This window comes from Danaus plexippus, chromosome 20, assembly GCF_018135715.1.
Source record: "Danaus plexippus chromosome 20, MEX_DaPlex, whole genome shotgun sequence".
In the NCBI taxonomy this organism is placed as follows: Eukaryota; Metazoa; Arthropoda; class Insecta; order Lepidoptera; family Nymphalidae; genus Danaus; species Danaus plexippus.
In genome coordinates this window covers 243,827-264,588 of record NC_083550.1, presented here as the reverse complement: position 1 = coordinate 264,588, position 20,762 = coordinate 243,827, and the positions used below count along the sequence as shown (strand labels likewise).

Sequence of the window (20,762 nt, the reverse complement as noted above, 5' to 3'; positions counted from 1 at the left end):
ATTTAGCCGAAACACTTGTAATCCAAAACAGCCGATGCGGAGCCCTGGGCTGGAGATCGGCCACACTCAGTCAATTAGTCTCAAATAGTCCGTTTGTTACAGGAAGCGGTGAAAACATCGCAGCGACTTCAAAGCCGCATTCCACATCAAACGATCCGCGGCCGTCGATTCCGAGTGGCTATTAAACGATAACTCAATCATAAAAACAAACATGAACCACTACTCTCGTACCATCCGCGGTTGAGATCCACACATGAGCGCGGAAAGAGACGCGGCCGAATGTGAACCAGCCACTGGAACCGCCAGCGGAGAGATGCAGGCCGTCGTCTCCGGCTATCTGACGCAGAGTCTCCTCATCACACACGGCGGACACTCCTACCCGGACTACAGCTACGGCGACGACGACAGCCTGACGCCGGAGGAGAAGATCACCGTAGACGACAAGGAAGAAGAACTGGTCATCGCCGACGATGATGAAGGCCGAATCGACGTGGAGGACACCGGACATGACGGCGGGCGGGCGGAGGACAGCGGGGAGCTGTCCTGGCATCCGCACGTATATGGAAAACCGCCCAAGAAACCGACTCCACATACCATAGAATATATATTAGGATTATCGAAGAACAATGAAGCGAGGGAGGAGAAAAGGTCCGCGGTCAGCCAACTCATGAACGTCAAGAGGAACTTCGATAAGAAGACGTTCGGGTGTCAGGAAAAGGGGGTACAGGTGCAGGAGGGGGGCGAGCGGAAGATGAGTGTACACAAGAATAGGCTTCAGGAGCAACTGCTGCAGAGAGGGGCGCGGACCGGAGACGGAGCATACGACAAGCTGCACGGGAAGACCGACGAGCCCCTCAACCTGTCCGTCAACAAGGCCAAGGACTCGCCCACGTGGACTGGCGACGACGAAGACAAATACGGCAGAGGTCTGAATATACCCATTAGTTTAATATTAATAGCGTTTATTGTGAAGGTTTCCATTCAGTAATTCGTTCATTGATCAGTTCATTCGATTTTCATAATTTATAAACGTGAGCATTATAACCGTCTAATAAATGATTCGTACATTTCCTTTGAAGTGAACTGCAGTGCTTATTAACTGAATCGTTGGGAGCGATTAACTCAAATCAGCCGTTTAATAGGTCATCGATTGGAGCGATCGGAGCGATCCTATAGCCGACTGCCGACACACCGCCCGCGCTACGAACAATAAACCACACACGCTGACAAATAAACAAACGCTTCCACGAAACTTGCGGTTATGTTATACTCAACTTTTCAACTTCACTCTTTCCTAACCTGACGTATCTCAAACATATGACTTTGAGTCTTGTGTTTCGACTGATAGAGTTCTTTCTCGTCTGACTTTTGGTTTAGTTAGGTCCTCATCTCCTCATACCGTCCGTTATAACCCGGCCGAGTTGTAAGGTCCGGTGTGAGTGCGTCCGGCGGTGTACTCGGCTGGTCTTTGTCATCGGTCGTATAATGATATTAATTCTGTGTCTGTATGTGAACACGTGCGTCCGAGGGAATGTCGGGTAATTAGCTTTATTGATTGTCCGTTTATTGTTGTGACGTCACATCATCGCCACTGATCGCTGATATGATTCAATCATCTATGACGAGCCGAGGCAGTGTTTCAACTTAAAGGTACGACTTACGAGTTGACAGAAGTCTGTTTCCTTAGGAACCATCTTTCTCATATGTTTACCTGTGACTACCCCGGTCTTCGATAGTCTTACTTGGCGTCGAGCAAAATAAAAATAAATGGAATAATATGTTCAATAAAGACACTCCCAAATAAATATGAAGTATGAAATCAGCGGGATGAAGCGCGGGCGATCGAATTCAAACTCTGATGATATGGGACAGAGTTCACATTGGCCTACCTCACGTCGAAGCATAAATAGCCTAATCTTCGCTCATACTTGCATTTATTGTAGCATTAAATCGCTGCCATTACACGACAGTTACGTACAGAAGAAACAAAAACGTATTCAATTATAGCCATTAATGCTGCGCAATAAGAACGCTACTCGGTTTTATGATTCCTCATTTATCGCTAAGTGTTCGCGACCAACTTAATTACCGGACGAAAAGAAAGTGCCACTCTAAAATAGCTCTTAGCTGGATATCATTAAGGTTCACGTGCCGTCCGCGTACGTCGCCGTCGGCGGTGAGCTAGCGGGCGATGCAGCTGCGTCCGTCACTAGGGTTGCCAATTTATTTTTAGATGCCTAATCAATTTATCGGTATTATTTGTAAGGTGGGTTTATTGCGTCAATCTTCAGCTGGATGTGTTCATATCATCATCGTGATCAATGCTCGCTGTCACTGGCTCCGCTCGGCTGGCTGGCTGACTGACCGGCCGACTGGCCGTGTGCGCGTGTGTCACTACTCACTATATTGCCCGCGCACACATCGACACACAACAGTTGACATCTGTCACCGATACTAATTGTCATGCGGATGATGTTCTACTTAATAATAGTATTTGTACTGTTGACATTATTTTAAAAACTAATTAAGATCGATCGAACGTAATTTGAATGAGTCAGTGAATCTCTGTGTTTCAATATTGTTTATATATTATATATATAACACGTTTTAAGTCAACCCTGACGTCTGGAGTCATTTGCGAAATAATCGTTTGATTCTCGCGTCAGTTAATTTGTATGCGGTGATGTTGTTGGCTCTCGGTTTAAAGTGACCATTACACGGTTATTATTGTATTAGTTATCGAGGACTCACTACTTGTAGCGAGCGATCGCCATTCATATTACTAAAAACAATTACATATTAGGAAAAATGTCGAATATAATAAAACCACATTAAAAATGTCTGCTAACACATTAATGTGTCTAAACCCCGCAGTTCGCCATGTTGGATGTGTGTATGTCTGTGCTATGTATAAGCGATCCGATCTCTCAGTCCGACTCTCTTTAATCTCATGCTCATATAAATCGAGCACTAAGAGATATTGTAATGACCCGGCCGGTGGATACTTAGCTTTGGATATCCGGTATATCGAATATGCAATCGTTATAGATTTTAACGAATTAAGTATTAATTATTGATTAAATGCTTGAACACTATAATGTATAGTGTTGTTCATAAATATATTGAGATATTTCATAAACTCAATCGATCTTTAAAAATGCGAATATCAAAAGAAATTATCAAAGCCTCGAAGTGTTTATGATTATAGAAGATGTTAAATATATTATATACAAACAGAATAAGTTCATACACAGAACCTAAAGATACAGTAGAATGGTTATGTAGCAGGAGAAGAGACAGAGGACAAGAAAAGTCAATTCATAAATAATATTAAAGAGAACAGTCTAAAAAATTAAGAATCGTCGACCTTGTCTGTTACTATCACATAGAAACGATGAGCGTGCTTAAACAATAATAATGTAACAAGATTTAAATAAAGAACAATAAAAAAATAATGCATTAAAAGGCTGGGACATGTGTTTAGTATGTCCGTATATAATTCATAAACGGTCCACAAACACATAACTCCAGGTTGTAGTGAGTGCGCCATCAATCAGAGTCATTAGTCGCTTAATTACCGCCAGGATCCTAGTATACTTGTAATATTTTCTTTTCTTCGGTTCGCTATAAATTGTGGTTTATTTAGAGCCTTTGATCTCCGACGTCCGCGTTTAACGAGTCGCGAGGTTCTGATCGCTCTCGACTATAAACATTACAATAAATACACTTTTACTATGACTGTGACGTCGCGCGTCGGTGCGTGTGTTTGTCGATGGCTCCATTGAATCGTTTAACCTCACGACACATCGCCGTCGTATTTTTTGCGTCGACGGATTTAGTTTTTCTCGGAACAGTGAAAGTCATTAAAGGGTTCGATGGGTCCTTCGCGGAAGACGCCTCGCGCCGGTCGGAGCCGGTCCGAGGTCCCCTGGTTTTATATCCGTCTCTTCCGAACCCCACGGGCCAGCTCGGTCGAGAGCCGACCGCTTCCTATGCTCGTGGAGGTCTCCGGCGCTCTTCAGTTTATCGCCTGTTTGTTTGTGGCGAGTCCATTGTTTGAGTTACATCATTCAGGAGGATGTCAATAAACGTTGAACAGTTTACGACGCCCCGCTTCTGTTTAAAGCTCCCCTCGTTACACAATCAGAAGTCATTTCGGTATATTGATGATTGTTAATTTTTGTTGGACGTTAACTGTGTGATAAAAATTCCTCATCTGAACACTACCAGCTGGAGTCTTGTTTTTATATTGACGAAGGAAAAGCTTTGTTACCGGATTCGATCACACTGAGAGTGCATGTTAGTCGAGTAGCGTTCTATGTCCGCAACATTGCTGTATTCATGTTACCTACGGCTAGTGTGTTGGCCCGATTGTTTCCTTTGATCGTTTTATACGAGATTTATCTTAAAAAGAAAATCTAAAGTTTCAATTTACCTAATTTCTTATAAACATTGCTACTTATAGTCTCGGCAGATTCAAATAAGTAGAGTACGGCCATTTAAATAGTGCTAAGTCGTTTCAACCCCGTTAGGGTTGGTAATGAGGCTGTATCAGATGTTTATATCTATTTAAAGACCTTCGCAACAAGTATCCAGCACATTTCAATGTCCATCCAAAATCAATTCTGAAATGTTTGTAGTCCAATTTGGAACATTTACTTACTACATTATTTTTTTTTTTCTATTCAATTTGTAAAACTTATCAACCGAAACGGCAGCCACTGAGTGTCGGCCGACGGATACTATCATAGTTTCTGTAAGCTTCCTCATAGTACAACTGCATGCTCGTAGTATGATGTAAGTGTGACGTCACTCATTTGTTGTGTGTAAGTGGTGGTGTCGTACCTGATGTCTTAGTACATACATATCAGATACATATAATGAGTGTTTGTTTGTCACCGTGTTGAAACTCGAGTCGTTCCTAGAAAGAAATCAATATCTCTGTGAACTACGTGTGATTCTTAAATCGCTCTCGTCAGCGGAATTATTACCAGGACACGCTCATAGGCGGAGCGGGTTACTATCGTTAATTGAAATAAAAACTTGCATTTATTACTTTATAAATTTGTTTTAATTACTTTTACTGTTTGATGAATTATACCCATATATGGTATAGAATTCAAACGTGAATATAAAATTAAAGTAATACAAAATAGTTTAATGTCGCATAGGGGTTGTCAAGGCGGAGGACTCTCGCCATTCGTGTTACATGTCGTATGTACTAACAACGTATCATAACGTAAATCCTAACGTAATTCTGCACCGTAGTGTTCACGACGTTTCATATTAGAACATTATTATATTACAATACATTGTTTGAGTTACGACTAAGCGACTCGTTGTATATGATCGGCTTATTTTATTGTCTCTGTCAACTTTCATCAATTCCTCACAATACGATGTGCATACAATCATTATAACTATTTTTATGTATGTCTGTCAAGTTTATAATAAAATTTAAATAGTAAATTCATCTCACTAAGAGTTACTTTCAATTTAATTGTATCATCGTTTTTTATTTGCAAATGACATAAATTATATATACAGTATAAAAATAAAATGTTCTAGTAAGAATAAACTTCAAATAAAAGTCGACAGATAATAAATGTCGTTAAATAATAATTCGTCATTGTAGATTCGAGTCAAAGAACCGTTCTAAGCGGCTCCGTCGAGTTGTCTATGAAGTCCAATAGATTATATTAAGTATATAATATATTATTATGAGGTCGTCTGTCACGAGTCACGAGTCCAGCGCCGAGCAGCGAGGAAACCCAAAGCGAACAATAACTTATACTAATTACTGAATGGACCTAAAGCGATGTGCACTGTTCGAGAGTCGCTCGACACTTGCATATTTGTCTCACGGCCAAATATTTTAATTGCTTCCAGCTAACTGGGCGGATCGATTACGGAACGCGAAACTGTCCGTTCGTTCGTACGATTACTGATTATAAATACGTTTTATGCGAGATTATTGAAAATTTACAGCTCACTATTTATTATATTGATTTTACTAACGACGGACAGTCTGCCGGACTTATTAGTTGTAATTTTATAGCGGTTTAACGAAACAGATTCAAAACATTTTCCAATTATCATTCGCTATTGATGATTTATTAATAGCGTTCAATTATATTCTATATTTTAGATTCCTGTTATTATGCTTTTAACATTAAAGCGAGATTTATACCACAAAAAGAAAGTGAAAAGCCACAGCCAGTGCGCTACGGCTCAATATGTTGAACGAATTCAGGAGATCGTAGGTTCGATCCCGCTCATATTGACATATTTTTCATTATATATATAATATAATTAACGATAGAGAACAACGATGCTGACATCGCGCGGTTTAAGAAAAGTGAGGCGGGTGACACAAACATAGGTTCCCTCGCTGTACATAACATGAGAACCAAAAAGAATACGTGTCACAACTAACAAGCTGATTGGACATTAAAGTCTTAAGGATTTTATATGTGGAACATGTTTCATTATTCACTGGATAGTTAGTAGTCGCGATGGATGTAGACTCGGTTTTTATTATAATAATATGATTCACAGACCCCAAACTAAAACGAAAGAAGTCGACGGAGGACGTTCGGTCTCCTCTGGGGGGCGAGGGCTCCGTGACCAGCGAGGAGGGCGAGGAGGCCGGCAGGAGGAAGAAGGCCAGGACCACCTTCACCGGCAGACAGATCTTCGAGCTTGAGAAGCTGTTCGAGGTCAAGAAGTACCTCTCGTCCGGGGAACGAGCCGATATGGCTAAACTGCTGAACGTCACTGAGACTCAGGTATGTGTTCTCATGACTGGGTGCTTGTAAACTTGTTTCGAAATTCATTTAGTAGTTACAACGAATAAATAAAAGATGCAGACCTTAACGTACCACGCGGTGTATCCTGAAGTAAAAATCAGATAGTCGTAAATTTATCAATCTTCGCACATTATAGTATGAATAAGAAACGCGAACCGGCGTGGGGTGTAGCGTGGCAGTAAAGTACTCGCTGAGGTTAACGGGAAAACATTTGTTAATGAAATACATATCTGAAGTGAAAAACAAGTAACGGATGGTTTGAGTTAACAGGATTAGATGCAGACGGAAGAATGTCCTACCGTGAGATAATCATAAGATACTACAGCATCGCTATAACTAGAATTAATATGATTTAACTTTGATGGCGGTTCGGAGTGAAACGCGATGTTTATACTTTATAGAGGGTTTCATGTAAAACTAACCGGTTGGCTTCCACACAGACTGCAGGAATGAGATAATAGACTCATTACTCTGTTGATAACGTTATTCCACACTGATAACGATCTGTCGTCACTGATAGTGTCATCACTTAACATCTATTGATGAATCCTAATGCAAGACGTTTTATTTCAACTGTTCTCATACGACCGTTGCTTCGTGACCTCCTGTTAATTGCGACGTGTGTTGATCGCTAACAAATCAATCTGTTCTGTCAATAAATCCTTAGTTATAATTAATGGGCCGCGTCTCTGTGAGGGTTCTCAGAAATCTCCACCAAATTAACCGCTTACTCACCATCTGCAGCTTCCTCGGCCAACTCATAGGTGAAGGCGACCTTCAGATGGATTCATTGAAGTTATCACTTGATGATCTCAGCGTCAGTATTATTCTTACAGATACACACCGATGTACAAATTCCTTACGTGAACCAAGTAATTTTTTTAATAAGTCAATTGTTTTAAACCTCCAAACGACCTCGCGACCCTCCCCGTTGTCACTTCTCGTTCGCCCTATATCAGCTCGTGAGTTGTTCCGCGTCATGTTCAGTGATAATTATACTGTCCAAGGTGGCGAGTGTCTCTCTTAACGAGGCTCACGTTAAACGACAGACGATGGCTCTTTATAAATACACATTGATCTATTGAACTTACACATTATGTACAACTAGTGATGTCTCTAATGAGATCTAAGACTCTCGCGAGTATTCATTTAAATGAAATTAATATTTTTGGGATAACTACGTGTATTTTATTATATTAAAAACTACATACTCCCGACGCTTCGGTTACTCTGCAGCAACCATGATCTGCAACATTCACATCTCGTCTGCCCGTGATGTCTCTATTATAGATATTAATATATCGTTCGGCAACAACAATCTTCATTTTATCTACAGATTACGGGTTCCGCGTCACTTATTAATTACACAGCTTCATCATAATTATGATTTATAACAGTTTAACGTACCTCTATATAAAAAATCTCAAGACCATTATATGTAGTATGTACGCATGTAATTGTATCTGTCGTGTCGCCTTAACTAATTCAGGGAGCGATCTACACAGACGGACAGATGAACAAAAAAATTTACAACTAGTTGTAATAGATTTAAAATACTATTTTTTCTTCATATAACTGTTGTAGTTTCATTTAGTCTGTGGCATCGTATTTTTACGAGAGTCACCTGTCCGTCTGACGGTTTGACTGAGTTTGTGATAGAGGTGAATCGAGCTTCGACATGTTGGGAAGCAATTTGTTCAAATTTGTTCATGAAGTACTGTAATTAATATTATAATAATATTTGAAACAGTCTGTAAGTGCGTCTGTTTACTTTGGTAAGTGGTGTCGTCTTACTGTTAGTGTGTTCCTCTGATGTTGTATAGCGAAAGCTGCGAACTAATTCATATTTATGATGTGCACGCGACTTTAGACTTTATTGTAGACGTGTGAAGTTCGTTTCATATTGTAGCGAGATCGGGTCGTTTCAGCTGACTGTGCTATACAGTGTGTTGTAACAAACATATAGTCGAGTGAAGAGTTTGCTTTTCACAAATCAAGTAACAAGTGATATGTTTTTCTCATTATATTTAATTTGTTCACCTATATAACATTAAATACTCTTTATTTTGTATATATAACTACAGCGGGTCATGTCTTGAACCTCCTGTAAGTGTGACGTCACTCGTCATGTTATTTTTTGTGCTCCCCCGCGGTGCTCCCGTCCTATTAATATTTCAACCTCCTTACGAGCTCCGACATCTTTATATTGGCTATGATCTATGTATTCCTCTATATTCCTCTGTATTCCTGTATATTTCTCTATATTTCTTGTTCAGTATTATATATAGAGTAGAACAAATGTATGGTTTGTGATAATTAATGTATTATAAATTTGAAGAGCGCCGTGATCTATGAACGTATTATGAACCATGTACACGGGTAAGTGACCTCTATTACCTAATAATAAGATCAAAATAGTATGAATATTAATAATACAAACGGTCATGTTGAGAGGGAATCGTTTTTGGATGTAATTGACTATTATCAAGGAGACCGCCGTGCGATAACAAACTCTAAAATGTTACTGATAAAATTCACATTTCAATGACACACATTGCTCCGGTCTTTAGTACCTATCATACAGTTTAATTATAACAACATTTCTTCTCCAATATTTTTTGTCATACATTTAATATACCGAACAAACAGACGCACGGACTCGCTCACTATATATAATATTAATAAGTGATAAAAGTCCGTCACAGTAACCGTTAAAACTAATAAATGGTTCATTAGATTTGATGGATGGTGGTGTAATGATGACGGACGGTTAAAATTAACTGTTTACAGAACGTTACGTGCACAGATTAAAGAGTAAGTTACGTTAACTATATGGGTTACTGTGTTATTCTTAACTTACGATTCGTTTAAATAGGGAATATATTATTCCCTTGAGGCTTAAAATAATATCATTATAAGACATTCCTCTGTTCTTAAATCATAATAACGATTCTGATGCAGACTTTGAGGAGTTATCAGTAACCTTACCAATAATCTCATCGTCACACTACACACGGAGCGTTTGGCGTTCATTTAACATACTCAAATGATATCGGTAGTCTACTGAGGCGATTGGATTAAAAACCGGAAACACTTCGTATTCCGTGAAACAGTTCAAACTATTAGTAAGCGTGCAATTATGACAGTAGGTTTTAATCACCGCTAACTATGATCAATTAGTACAAATATCTCCAGGCCCCGAAACTCTGATCTCACCCCTGACGGTAAGGGTCGCCTGTTGATTGTTGCGTCTCAATATGAAACTTAATTGTCATAGAAAAGGAATTAAAAGTAAAAAAAAATAGTTTAATTTAACTTTAACACATAATTAAGTAGTAATAAACAAGCACAGTTATAATTACAGTCAATAGTCTGTGAGCTGTACGCTTAAAACTCATTATATTATATTAAGTCTGTATTTTTCTTTTTCTTTCCTTTCCTTTCTTTGTCCAAACACTCTCCTGATCCCGGATAAGTGATTGTGACAATCATAATATCTGTCGTGAGTAACGACCGGATGAGAGGATTTTAATATATTAATAGTTAATAATAATATGAGGTGTTTCTCATTATTTATAGTTGTAGATGCTTTTTATGTCTAAGTATCTACGTGTGTATGACCGCCGTACGGTAGGCGCCACAGTGTGTTATATAAAATTTTATTACTTCCAATACTATATCATGTATGTATAATTCGCTTCACGTTCGTCATTATGTTAATAGAATTAATAAAAAAAAACTATAAAAAGGGACAAATGGAGGCAATAAAATACACAATACCTGTCGCTATATTTATTATAGACACGTTCACTGTGATTGTGATGTATGTATGTATGTATGCATGTCCGTCTGTCCGTCCGTATCTCCCGCCTCTCCTCCGTACTCGGAGCTGGTCCTCGTCTCCGACTCCTAAAGGTTTAATTTCCTTCGGAATCACAAATAAACAATCAAATAAAATCACGAGAGCACTCATCGACCACTTAACGGAACACAAATTTATTAACTTACACCCGTCGGATATGATGACTCTTATGATATCAAACATAAGGTCGACTGTCGAATGTGCTACTCGTTTCTAACTCTTTCTGGTGTTTGTGCTGGGCGTACTCATTTAGTGGCTAGTGTTGGAGCGAACCATGGCTTGTTATTATAATTGATTTAATACAATCATGCGCTTTAAAAATATTACTCACTTGAAGGCTTTGATTTACAATCATAGAAATCAATCGATAAATATTGACATCCTTTGTGACATACTGAAAATTGAATATCTCTTTTCATAATAATACTTGGAATAAAACGACCGAAATGGATTTAGTTCAGATTTTTTATTATTTATAAGCAAAATTAATAGTCTTTTGTAGGAAATGTGTTTTTCTATAGAGTATGAGTGTCGTAGAATATGCTGTTATAATAATGACGTTAATATATTATCGATATATCGACAAAGTCCGCGGCCCATCCCTATCGATGTCAAACCCCAGCAATTTCTAAAATACTCCCTTCACTTTGGAATCTCGTAAAGCATATTCAGTGTTATTCTCGTCCAGATACAAATACATACATACAGCCATCACAGAGAGATAGAGACGTGTTATGTAGACTATAGAGTGTGGACTGTGACGTACTGACTACTGCTGGGGTCAAGGAGGAACGATATGAACACACTTGAATAACCTTTGATGTTCTGGAGACACAAGAATAGAGAGACAGACATACACCGAGGGACGGGAACACGAACACACGGACACACAGCATGCTGGTGTGTACGTTAAGGCAGGCCGGTTACAATACTAAAGCATTATCTATAGTAATATATATACTATAACAATCAGTTCTCGCCGCACGCGGCTGTTAATATCACTATTAGTATCGTCTTCCCCTTAACGAGTCGTGCGCCGTCCCCGGCCTCTATGTGGCTCACTCTTTGATCCTCGCAAAGGCGACCCACTCCTCTATATCGACTCTCTAAGGTTCGGTTTCCCGTGTCGCGGCGCTCGTATTACGCTCCCATAGTTTTCGTTTCACCGCCGCCGTCACGCCGATTTAGTCTTCAAAAGCGGCCTATTAAAGGTTATTTCTGTGTGCGTTATTTGCGCGCTCGGCCGTCGCGTATGACACGGAGTGTAATTGGCGCGAAATGGTCTCTGTACGGGCTGTTCGGAAATGTATCGGCGTCTTCCACTGATATTATTTAAACGTCGGCCTCGTCCAGGCCACCATCACACACCCAGGAACAATTCGTGACCCGTGTGGAGGAGTGACGGCACGTGTCCGATAACAAATTTAGTTTAGCCGATACAGATACTAATTATATCATTATATGAAACAATCTCCGTGTTCAGATCGCTGTTATGCTGAGACTGTTGATTGTTTATGAACTCCTAGTAGGACCGCTCCATATTACTGCAATAGTAATGATGAAATAGATCCCTGCAGTCATGTTATGTATGAAGCGCTGTACCAGGAGGCTGTTCGAGACGTGCTGATGTTTTCCAACCTGACCCTTGACATTCATGATAAGTCCAATAGGTTATGTGTATATTGGCGGTCCGCTCGTGACCTCCTGTCTTCCCCCGGGTATCTTTTGCTTTGTCTCTCTGAATGAGAGCCGTTTTATATTTTTCCTTGTCTGTGCCAATGGTATCCTTTGTTAAAGTCTTTATAATTTCCTTTTGATCATTAGTCCGTTTTATTCTAGATCTATTATAAAAATGAAAGTGTTGTTTTTTTATGATTTTTATATTATCTCTAACTCCTCACATCTTGTCACTCTTCTACTAATAGATATGTTCCTGTGGTTCGCAGAGCAACTGTCTAAGATTTTCGCGAATATCCATTTAAATAAACTACCTAGACATTTTCATCTCGTCTGCTCGTGGTCTCGTACGCTGTAGTGTAACCAGAGCGTGTTGTAAAATGTATTACAATATAATAACTCCTGCATTATAATATCTGGTAACAATTGGTTTATTTCTAGATGTTATATTTAGTGTTAAGATTTGCATGTTTGTTAGTTTTCTGTTAATCTGTCTCACGAACAGGCGTCGCCTCCGTCGGTTAGGTGTTCAGTCAGATTAATATATAGAACAGTGAAAGATAATAACATTAATATAATAAAGACGTTCTAAATGTTACAAACGTGTTAATTCAACGTTTCCTCATTAAATTACTGACTCGATGAATTTTACTTTTTAGTCTCCGGCAGATGTCACTACTTCATTTAAATAAATATGATATCAGAATATCTCACAGGAATGTCTCTAAAACTTACCGAGAACATCAAACGTGCTATAAAATTTAAAAAAATGTTACAAATCGTCCCACAATTTACTAATGTGTCGTCTGCTATTCAGATATCAAAGACGGGAGATAATTCCTTCTCAGAAAATGTTTGTTTACGAATACAAAACCAGTCAACAACACGACGGACGGACAACCAGATACTAATATATAATATATTAGAACGATTTTCAAAGAACGGATTAAGGAAAACTAAGAAAAACAGGAATTAAGAATAGCTCTCAGATGAGACATCCATCATGGAGCGCGTCACGTGACCGAGTCGCTCTCTACCAACCGTTGTTTGTGTTTCTATAACTGTGTCACCCGTCTCCGTCTGCGTCTCCAGCACCCTCGGAGCTTTGTTTTCTATATTAACTTGACACGTGTCCGCTAATCGCCGCCTTCCTTGTAATATTAAATCTGTGAAGAAACGCGTTAAGCTTTTCAACGCTCTTAATATCGCTCCTGAAATAATATTTCTGTGAACCGCCGCGAACGTTTTCATCTCATCTCATCTCAGCTCATCTCGTGTTATGTAATGATTATTTCGGATGAGAGTGACACTTCATTATTAAAACTGCTCGTTTCGTTTTGAATGGCGGGAACAATAAAAACGATTATCTTTCACTCACGACAATTATTCAATGAATACTTGGTTTAAGTTCACTTCTGATCGTTTGACTCTCCCGGAGCCCCGGGCCCCGTCCCCCGCCCCCGACCCCGGGAGCCCCGGGTCCTCGCGGGCCCCCGCCGGCCCTCCGATTGTGATAACGCACGTTTGGGGGCTGAAGCTCGTTACCTACGCTTTTATTTTAATGATGAGTTCTCTTAAATTGTGTCTATGAAGAGTTTTTCCAGGGCTGGCTGGATGATCGTTATTAATTGCAGTTTAGAATTCATCTTTATTTAGTATTAAGTGTGAGTTCCTTTGTTATCGTTATGACGGACTCCCTCCATGGACTGGGATGTGATCGTTACACTAATATTATAGTCACTTGGTCATCATTGTATATTTATATTTCTGTAGTATATGTAAGTATTGTTGTGAGGTATCTGTCGGTTCCGGTGAGTCCTCAGATAGCTGGTCGTGGTCGCGAGCCCTGGGGGTGTCTTATGTTCTCTGCCTTCGTGCAGTAAGCCGCCGTAGCGACCCGTGGGTTGGTGGGGGTCGCCGGTCGTAACGATCGTAAGGGCCGACCATCATTATCGAACAATCACCAGTTCATGATGTATTGTTGTAACATCACAAGTGTCGCGGCAGTCGTCTCGTTGTATGTGCCGCTGTGCTGCCTGTTGTACCGTTCTATGCTATATGTATATGGGAGTGTGTCAGACCACATCAATGTGTCGGAGCCGCGGTGTGGTCGTCTGTATGTATGTATCGATCGTATCTTCATTATCATAATTATATGTAACATATCATGCCGTATGCTGTACGGTGTACGGTGTACGGTGTATGCTGCGGGGTGTACTCTACCGTACAACACTGATTTTAGTAATGTTCCAGCTCTTCTCTATATCTGTTGTGAAGTGCTCTCAGAGCCTCTTAAAGTATATTTGAATTAATCTGACACAGTTTGTTCTCGTCACGAGTAACTGCTCTAAATAATACCGTTTGTAAAAGAAACATTTGATTTAAAATATGTATGTTAAGTTACTGGTGTCTTTAACATATTTAGGAAGAAGGTTGGACGCAGCATACGGTGAGATGACTACAGCGTCGTTAGTATCGCCATCTTGTTGTTGTATGACCGTCCCGTCTCCGTAGTCTGTATTATCTGTATGTATGTAGCGTGTGTATGTTCGTCCGCGTGTTTGTGGCCGGTCGCTATGCGCTGCAGTCGTCTTCGGTATCCTGCGGTCTCGGAGGCGGAGGCGGAGGCTGACTGTTCATATTATATAATAACATTATATATTATTTGTATATCTGTTACTACAACTTGAACCGGTTTGTACAAATGTGTGCTATATAGGAGCTACTAAGTAGATGTTTGTTTTAGAGAAGACTTATTGTATGAAACGGCAGTACTATGATTGATTAATTTTAAAAGTTAATGGTAGAATATCATATTATTAGGTTTATGGGGATAAGTTTATATCATGTAACGTCTGACGCTATAATATAAGTCACTATCAAGGAAAGCATCAAAGACTTCCAAATTGTTATCATCGACCGTCAAAAGTAAAACGAACATGTGAGTTAGGGCCGTCGCTTAACTCAAACTTTTCTAGCTATAAGCCAGTCGTATCATTCTGTTCTAATGACGGGTGCCTATCGTAGTGTGTCATCGTCCCTGCCTCCCGGTGGACTGCGGATACAGTCTGCTCATAGACAGTTCACTGATATAATAAATAATAAAACTATTATAACACAAACTATTGTATACTATTGTAAAGGAGAGCTTATATATATATATATATATATATATATATATATATATCTGTCTCTCTCCTAAGAATGTTTTAGATTGCCTAAAACGACTTGTTGAAATCAAATTGGCATACGTTTGACGCTATAACATCAGTCGTATTATAAAAAATTAGACAAAAATCAAATGCACATATGAACAAATATATTTTAAATATTCTATATAAATACATATTATATGGTGAAACCTATTAGATTCATTAATTTTTCGTAAACATATTGCGTGTCATATTACAGTAGATGGAATAGGAGGGGAAAATGAAAGACGCTCGGCAGAGCAGCCAAAGCTCACCGTGTAGCACTTATATTCTGTTTCATGCAAGCACTCTGTATTCCTGGTTTTTGATCACAGACTTAAAATAAATACTGATACCTGTACTAACATTATAAATTCTTATGTATGCATATCTCGTCTACAGTTCATTTATAACTATCATTTACATTTTCCAATTATTAAATTAAGATTATTCAGATAAGTACAGTTTGTTTAAAAAGTTTGATAAAATTATAACGACGCAGAACAAATATAACTCGGATCGCGGTTATATGAAAGCTCACCACAGCTTTTTTTATAAGTACCGCATTGACGTTATACACAATAAAGATTAAGATGATTAAATTTATTTATCCACGTTTTTAAAAATATACTATCTCAATGTTTATGACGTGTCAAAAACTTTTTTTTATCAATGTGCTAATAAAATGGTGCCTTTTCTTTTATAACAAATAAAATATTATAGGAACCTAAACAAAAATAGAGATAAATCAGGTCAAGCTGAATTAAATAATAAAGACATTATTAGGAAAATAAGCAAACAAAAATGTAGCAGAGATACATACAAGTGTGAGGGTCGGTCGTGGAGTCCCTCCTCGAGGGTCTGTTGCCCAGCGATCGTCGGAAAGTCGATACTTTTATTTCGACAAACAGACAAACCAGATCGTTACCGATAATATTAAGGTATACATATCCTCTGTGCTTACTCCAAGTTTGTGTTTTCACGCAGTATACGGAGCGTGTACAGTTTTTTGTTTATTAATCTCTCTTCACATTATAGTATTAACATACCTTATCGCAAAAGAAACAGGAAACGCTGTGTATAAAGTAACGCTACATACTTTTACTAAGCATACAAGTTGTACCAGTCTCCGTGTAATAATGTTAATGATATAAGGCCTCGAATTATTTAATTTGTATTATATCAGAATCCGTTCAGTTTATTTAATTCAAATGGAATAAGGATTGTTATCGAGCTGGAACACATCAGACTGTCCGTAACTTGGCAAATGAAAAAGATCCGTATGTTCGACCATCCCACACTTTATTGGCGAGTCTCAAGTAGACTTGATATCAAAAATTATCGCTTAGTTTAGAAACAATCTCTTACTTCTATTTTTCAACTTAAACAACTTCATACCTAAGAATGTCACTTCCTATTCACCCTTGTATATGTTTTACAATACACTTTCAAGAGCATCCCTGTCTGTACTTATAAAGCTAGTTCACACTGTAGTGTATGCTGTACATGTGTGTATTTGCGTCATCGACATTTTAATAACTGTGAGTAACATTCCTAACATCAACTACGTTTTTCTTATTCTAAATGTAATAATAATTATGTCTAAGTGCTATTGTGTACGGAGGCGTGTTCGTGTATCTTATTTAATAACTGGCAACATGTCCTCCTGCTCCCTCTCTCTCTGCCTCACAGCCACGGCCGTTTCCACCAACAGATACAGACATTTGAACTTGTCCTCCTTGTCAATAGCCGGCAGCATCTGAAGTGGCCCATGTGTGTCCGTTCATTACAATGTTTCATATTAATGTCAGATATGGTTCTAGTCATCAGGTGATGCCGGCGTTAAAACAGCGTCTCGAGTAATCAAAGAATGTTTCAATGCCATACATTTATTAAGAAATCAAACCAACAACATCTTGTATCGAACAGAAACAACAGTTCTTAACATTACAAAATTGATTTCCGACTTTACAACGTACATTACACGGCTTTACCTGCGCTTTAACACCGACGTCTCCTTCATAACAGACAACTACTGATCGTTTGGGGCATCGCTCTCACTATTCATATGCACTGAGTCTACTTATTTACAAAATGTCATACAAGCGTTCTATAGAACTTATTTTACATGACGGAGTTCAGGCGATCCCTCGTTTTGTCTAACTATGGCATGCTAGCCAGGTCCATCATGACGGTAATGCCATGCCATGTTGATCTACAGTGAGCATTTTTGTGGCATTAGTCGTCCGGTCACATTCACGAGGACAAGGGAGGACGTTATCCGCTCTCGCCTAAGTGTGGCACCACATGTCCGTGGTGGCCACCTCCAGCTCCACGGCCACGGGCGGCGGCGGAGAGCTCACCTGCCTCCTCGCGGCCAGCGGCGCCGGCGCCTGCCACCCTCCCTCGCTCTCCACCAGCTCCATACCATCAGTCGACATGCTCACCACCGACGAACTGTGCAAGGAGTTGAAATGTTAAGGGTTCTCTTTCGCTCCGTGCTCTAACAGAAGCCATTGTTTCGCTATTAAAAGACAACATAGAAACCAAAGCGATCCCATCTCTAACCCTCTATTAATATGATGTAGGTCCTGTTCCTCTGGTCCGTACCGTATAACGGACTGCCAGACCGATGGGTCGTACTTCACCTCCTCCTCGCTGACGGCACTAGAGTACCCCTCCTCCCCGTCCCCCAGCTCGTCCCCCTCGCGGTACACCAGCAGACCGTCTCCGTAGTCGTGTCCGCGCGGCTGTTCTATGTTCTGGGGATGATGACCAAATGCGCATTTATTTGGTACATCATTTACAACATTTATTTGGTACATCATTTATAAAAGAAATGTCTTATGTATATTACAAAGCTAAACCGCGTGTTCGGTAAAATGTACTCGTAAGCAAGTTACAACTACATTATTATATTTTTATTGAAATTGAATTCATATTTTGAAACTAAAACCGTTACAATATTTTGTAAGATGAAATGGTCGTCGTATCTGAGTCGGAATGATGAGTCAATTCACCTGAACCTCGACTCCCTCCCATCCAGCGACGGTCACGTTCCCGGGCATCACGCTCATGGTGGAGGTGGAGGCCGACACCATCCCCACGGGACCCACTCCCAGGCCCGGCTGTTTGCGACCGCGGCGAGATATTGTGTACTGTAAAGGGTCGTGGCCCTCGCGACGGATCATCTCCGGCAGAATGCGGCGGCGGGCGTTTATGAACCAATTGCACACCTGACGAGGTCAAACCAGGATTGCAACTACGAATATCACTTCGGAGAAAAATCGAAGGGCTCTGAAATAGTTTTTGTACTAACCTGTAGCACGGTGAGATTGGCCTCTTGGCTCAAGGCGAGTTTCTCAGCGTCGCTGGGGTAGGCGTTGTATCGATGGTCGTACAGCCACCTCTTCAGTATCCTGACGGAGTTCTTAGGCAGGTTCCCGCGTCGCTTCCTCACAGACCCCACTATGATGGCCTGCGGCGGCGGCAGGCGGGGCTGCAGCACCGGCCGCACATCCGCCCAATCGTTGACACTCTCGTTGTCTTCCGTCGAAGAAGTTGAGGGAAAACGATCTCTTGCTATATTTAGAAAATTACTCTCATGAATCTACAAGATTTATCTTAAGAGATATCATTTATCTAAGCAGATGTTTACTTTTCATTGAGTTACATTCAAAGTAATTGTTGTATTTATTGAAGACGGGAAACGGCAAACTTGAAGGTGGCATGAAGTTGCAGTCAAAGTGAAATGTGTCGAGAGAACTTTTTGACTATTAATTTTGATAGTTAACCTATCAAAAGTTACTTACGTAATTTGATCTTCATGACTTTTATGATTGATTTACGCAGCGTGGCGATTTCTTTCAGAATACTCAAAATTCATAAAATCGAACCGAGCGAACTACAGCAAATGGGAGCTCATAACATACTGACAGATTTTTGTTTTGTAAATCGATGCGCTTTTAAGACAATTGACAACGACGTATGTCTTCACGAAATGATTTTTTGAAATTTGGAAAAAAAGAATACTTTACGGCCAGTGTCAGGATAGGACCAAACAGTTTGTATATGTGTTATTACCATTTAGAAAAAAGGTTTTAATAAATCAATTTTAATAGTATCGTTAGATGCGATGATTGTATAGATGTTGTATAAATATTTTATAAAAGAAATAAGAGTTTATAATGTAGTTACAAAAAACAAGACAGGCATTGATAGTAAAGCGTTTGACGAGTCTTTCTATGTATTTCCATGACATATCGTACTTGTATAGTATTTATAACAATAAAATGTAAATAAATGTATTTTATAATCTCAACGGGATGGACTATAATATTTTCATGAAAAAAAAAAAACTTTTTCGTCAGACTCCTGTGTGTATATTTGCTCTATCTTCGAAATGAATAGCAAAATACAAATTATGTCTAGAAAATAAAATGGGAGAAAGAACGTGTTCAGACTTGTATGATTAATAAACTTGACTGTTATGATGGATACAGATAAAAAGCAATTTAAAATCCCAGAGGATATTTGTGCGTCGGCGTCGGCGTCCAGACCAGACATATTATTTTTATATTCGCGAATTTTAAAGCGCGTTGTGATGATAGAGCTCACGGTTCCTTGGGAAACCAACATCCCCTAAGACCATGCCATAAAGTATTACGAGCTCACTAACTTACTCACTAAGAATAGGTTCGTTGTAAATTTTTACGCGGTAGAAGTAGCAGCGAGAGGTATAGCAGCAAAATCTCTCTACAATCTACTTAAAGACTTGGGTCTGTCAAGAACACATTAGTTCAATCTTGGAACGTGCGTCGAAAGCAGCCCTAGTAGGTTCGTTTCAAATTTAGTTAGGTGAACGCGCGTTAGGTAGAGGCCCTTTAAACCTACACCTGGGTCGCAGGCACTGTTGAAGCTCCTCTCCCTGCAACGCGATGGACCCGGCACCCGCACGGTGAATCAATGGAATGCGGATAGGTTTCGTCTCATTTTCAGTAAATAATTATTAATTAGATATGTATAGGTTTCTATATTGATGTGAGTCGAAGATTTTTCATGAAACCTGCATGTATCTGGTGACTGTCTACCTAGTACTTACCATCGACTACCTATAGTGTAAGTATAGTTGCCTCGGGAGTTAGGGTACAATTAAGAAACGGAAGTTAAGTGGATTTTAATTGGAACACTCGTCGCTATCACTTTAGTGTTTCAAATTATTCT

At 39.6% G+C, this 20,762-nt stretch overlaps 2 protein-coding genes across 2 annotated transcripts in view; one reads left to right on the top strand and one right to left on the bottom strand.

Moving 5' to 3' along the window:
* LOC116773835 (retinal homeobox protein Rx-B) overlaps window positions 1–20,762 on the top strand; it is a 33,377-nt gene that overhangs the window by 4,685 nt on the left and 7,930 nt on the right. Inside the window, exons 2-3 of the mRNA XM_032666353.2 lie at window positions 103–926; window positions 6,559–6,788. Of these exons, the coding sequence (XP_032522244.2) occupies window positions 254–926; window positions 6,559–6,788 (903 nt within the window). The 5' untranslated portion in view covers window positions 103–253. The remainder of the gene's footprint in view (window positions 1–102; window positions 927–6,558; window positions 6,789–20,762) is intronic.
* On the bottom strand, window positions 17,432–19,519 carry LOC133319431 (homeobox protein PKNOX2-like). The gene is made up of 5 exons (XM_061523863.1): window positions 19,352–19,519; window positions 18,859–19,121; window positions 18,560–18,775; window positions 18,108–18,301; window positions 17,432–17,996 (listed from the first exon to the last, which is right to left on the bottom strand). Exons 1-5 carry the CDS (start codon window positions 19,365–19,367, stop codon window positions 17,831–17,833), a joined length of 855 nt encoding a protein of 284 aa, XP_061379847.1. The 5' UTR covers window positions 19,368–19,519; the 3' UTR covers window positions 17,432–17,830.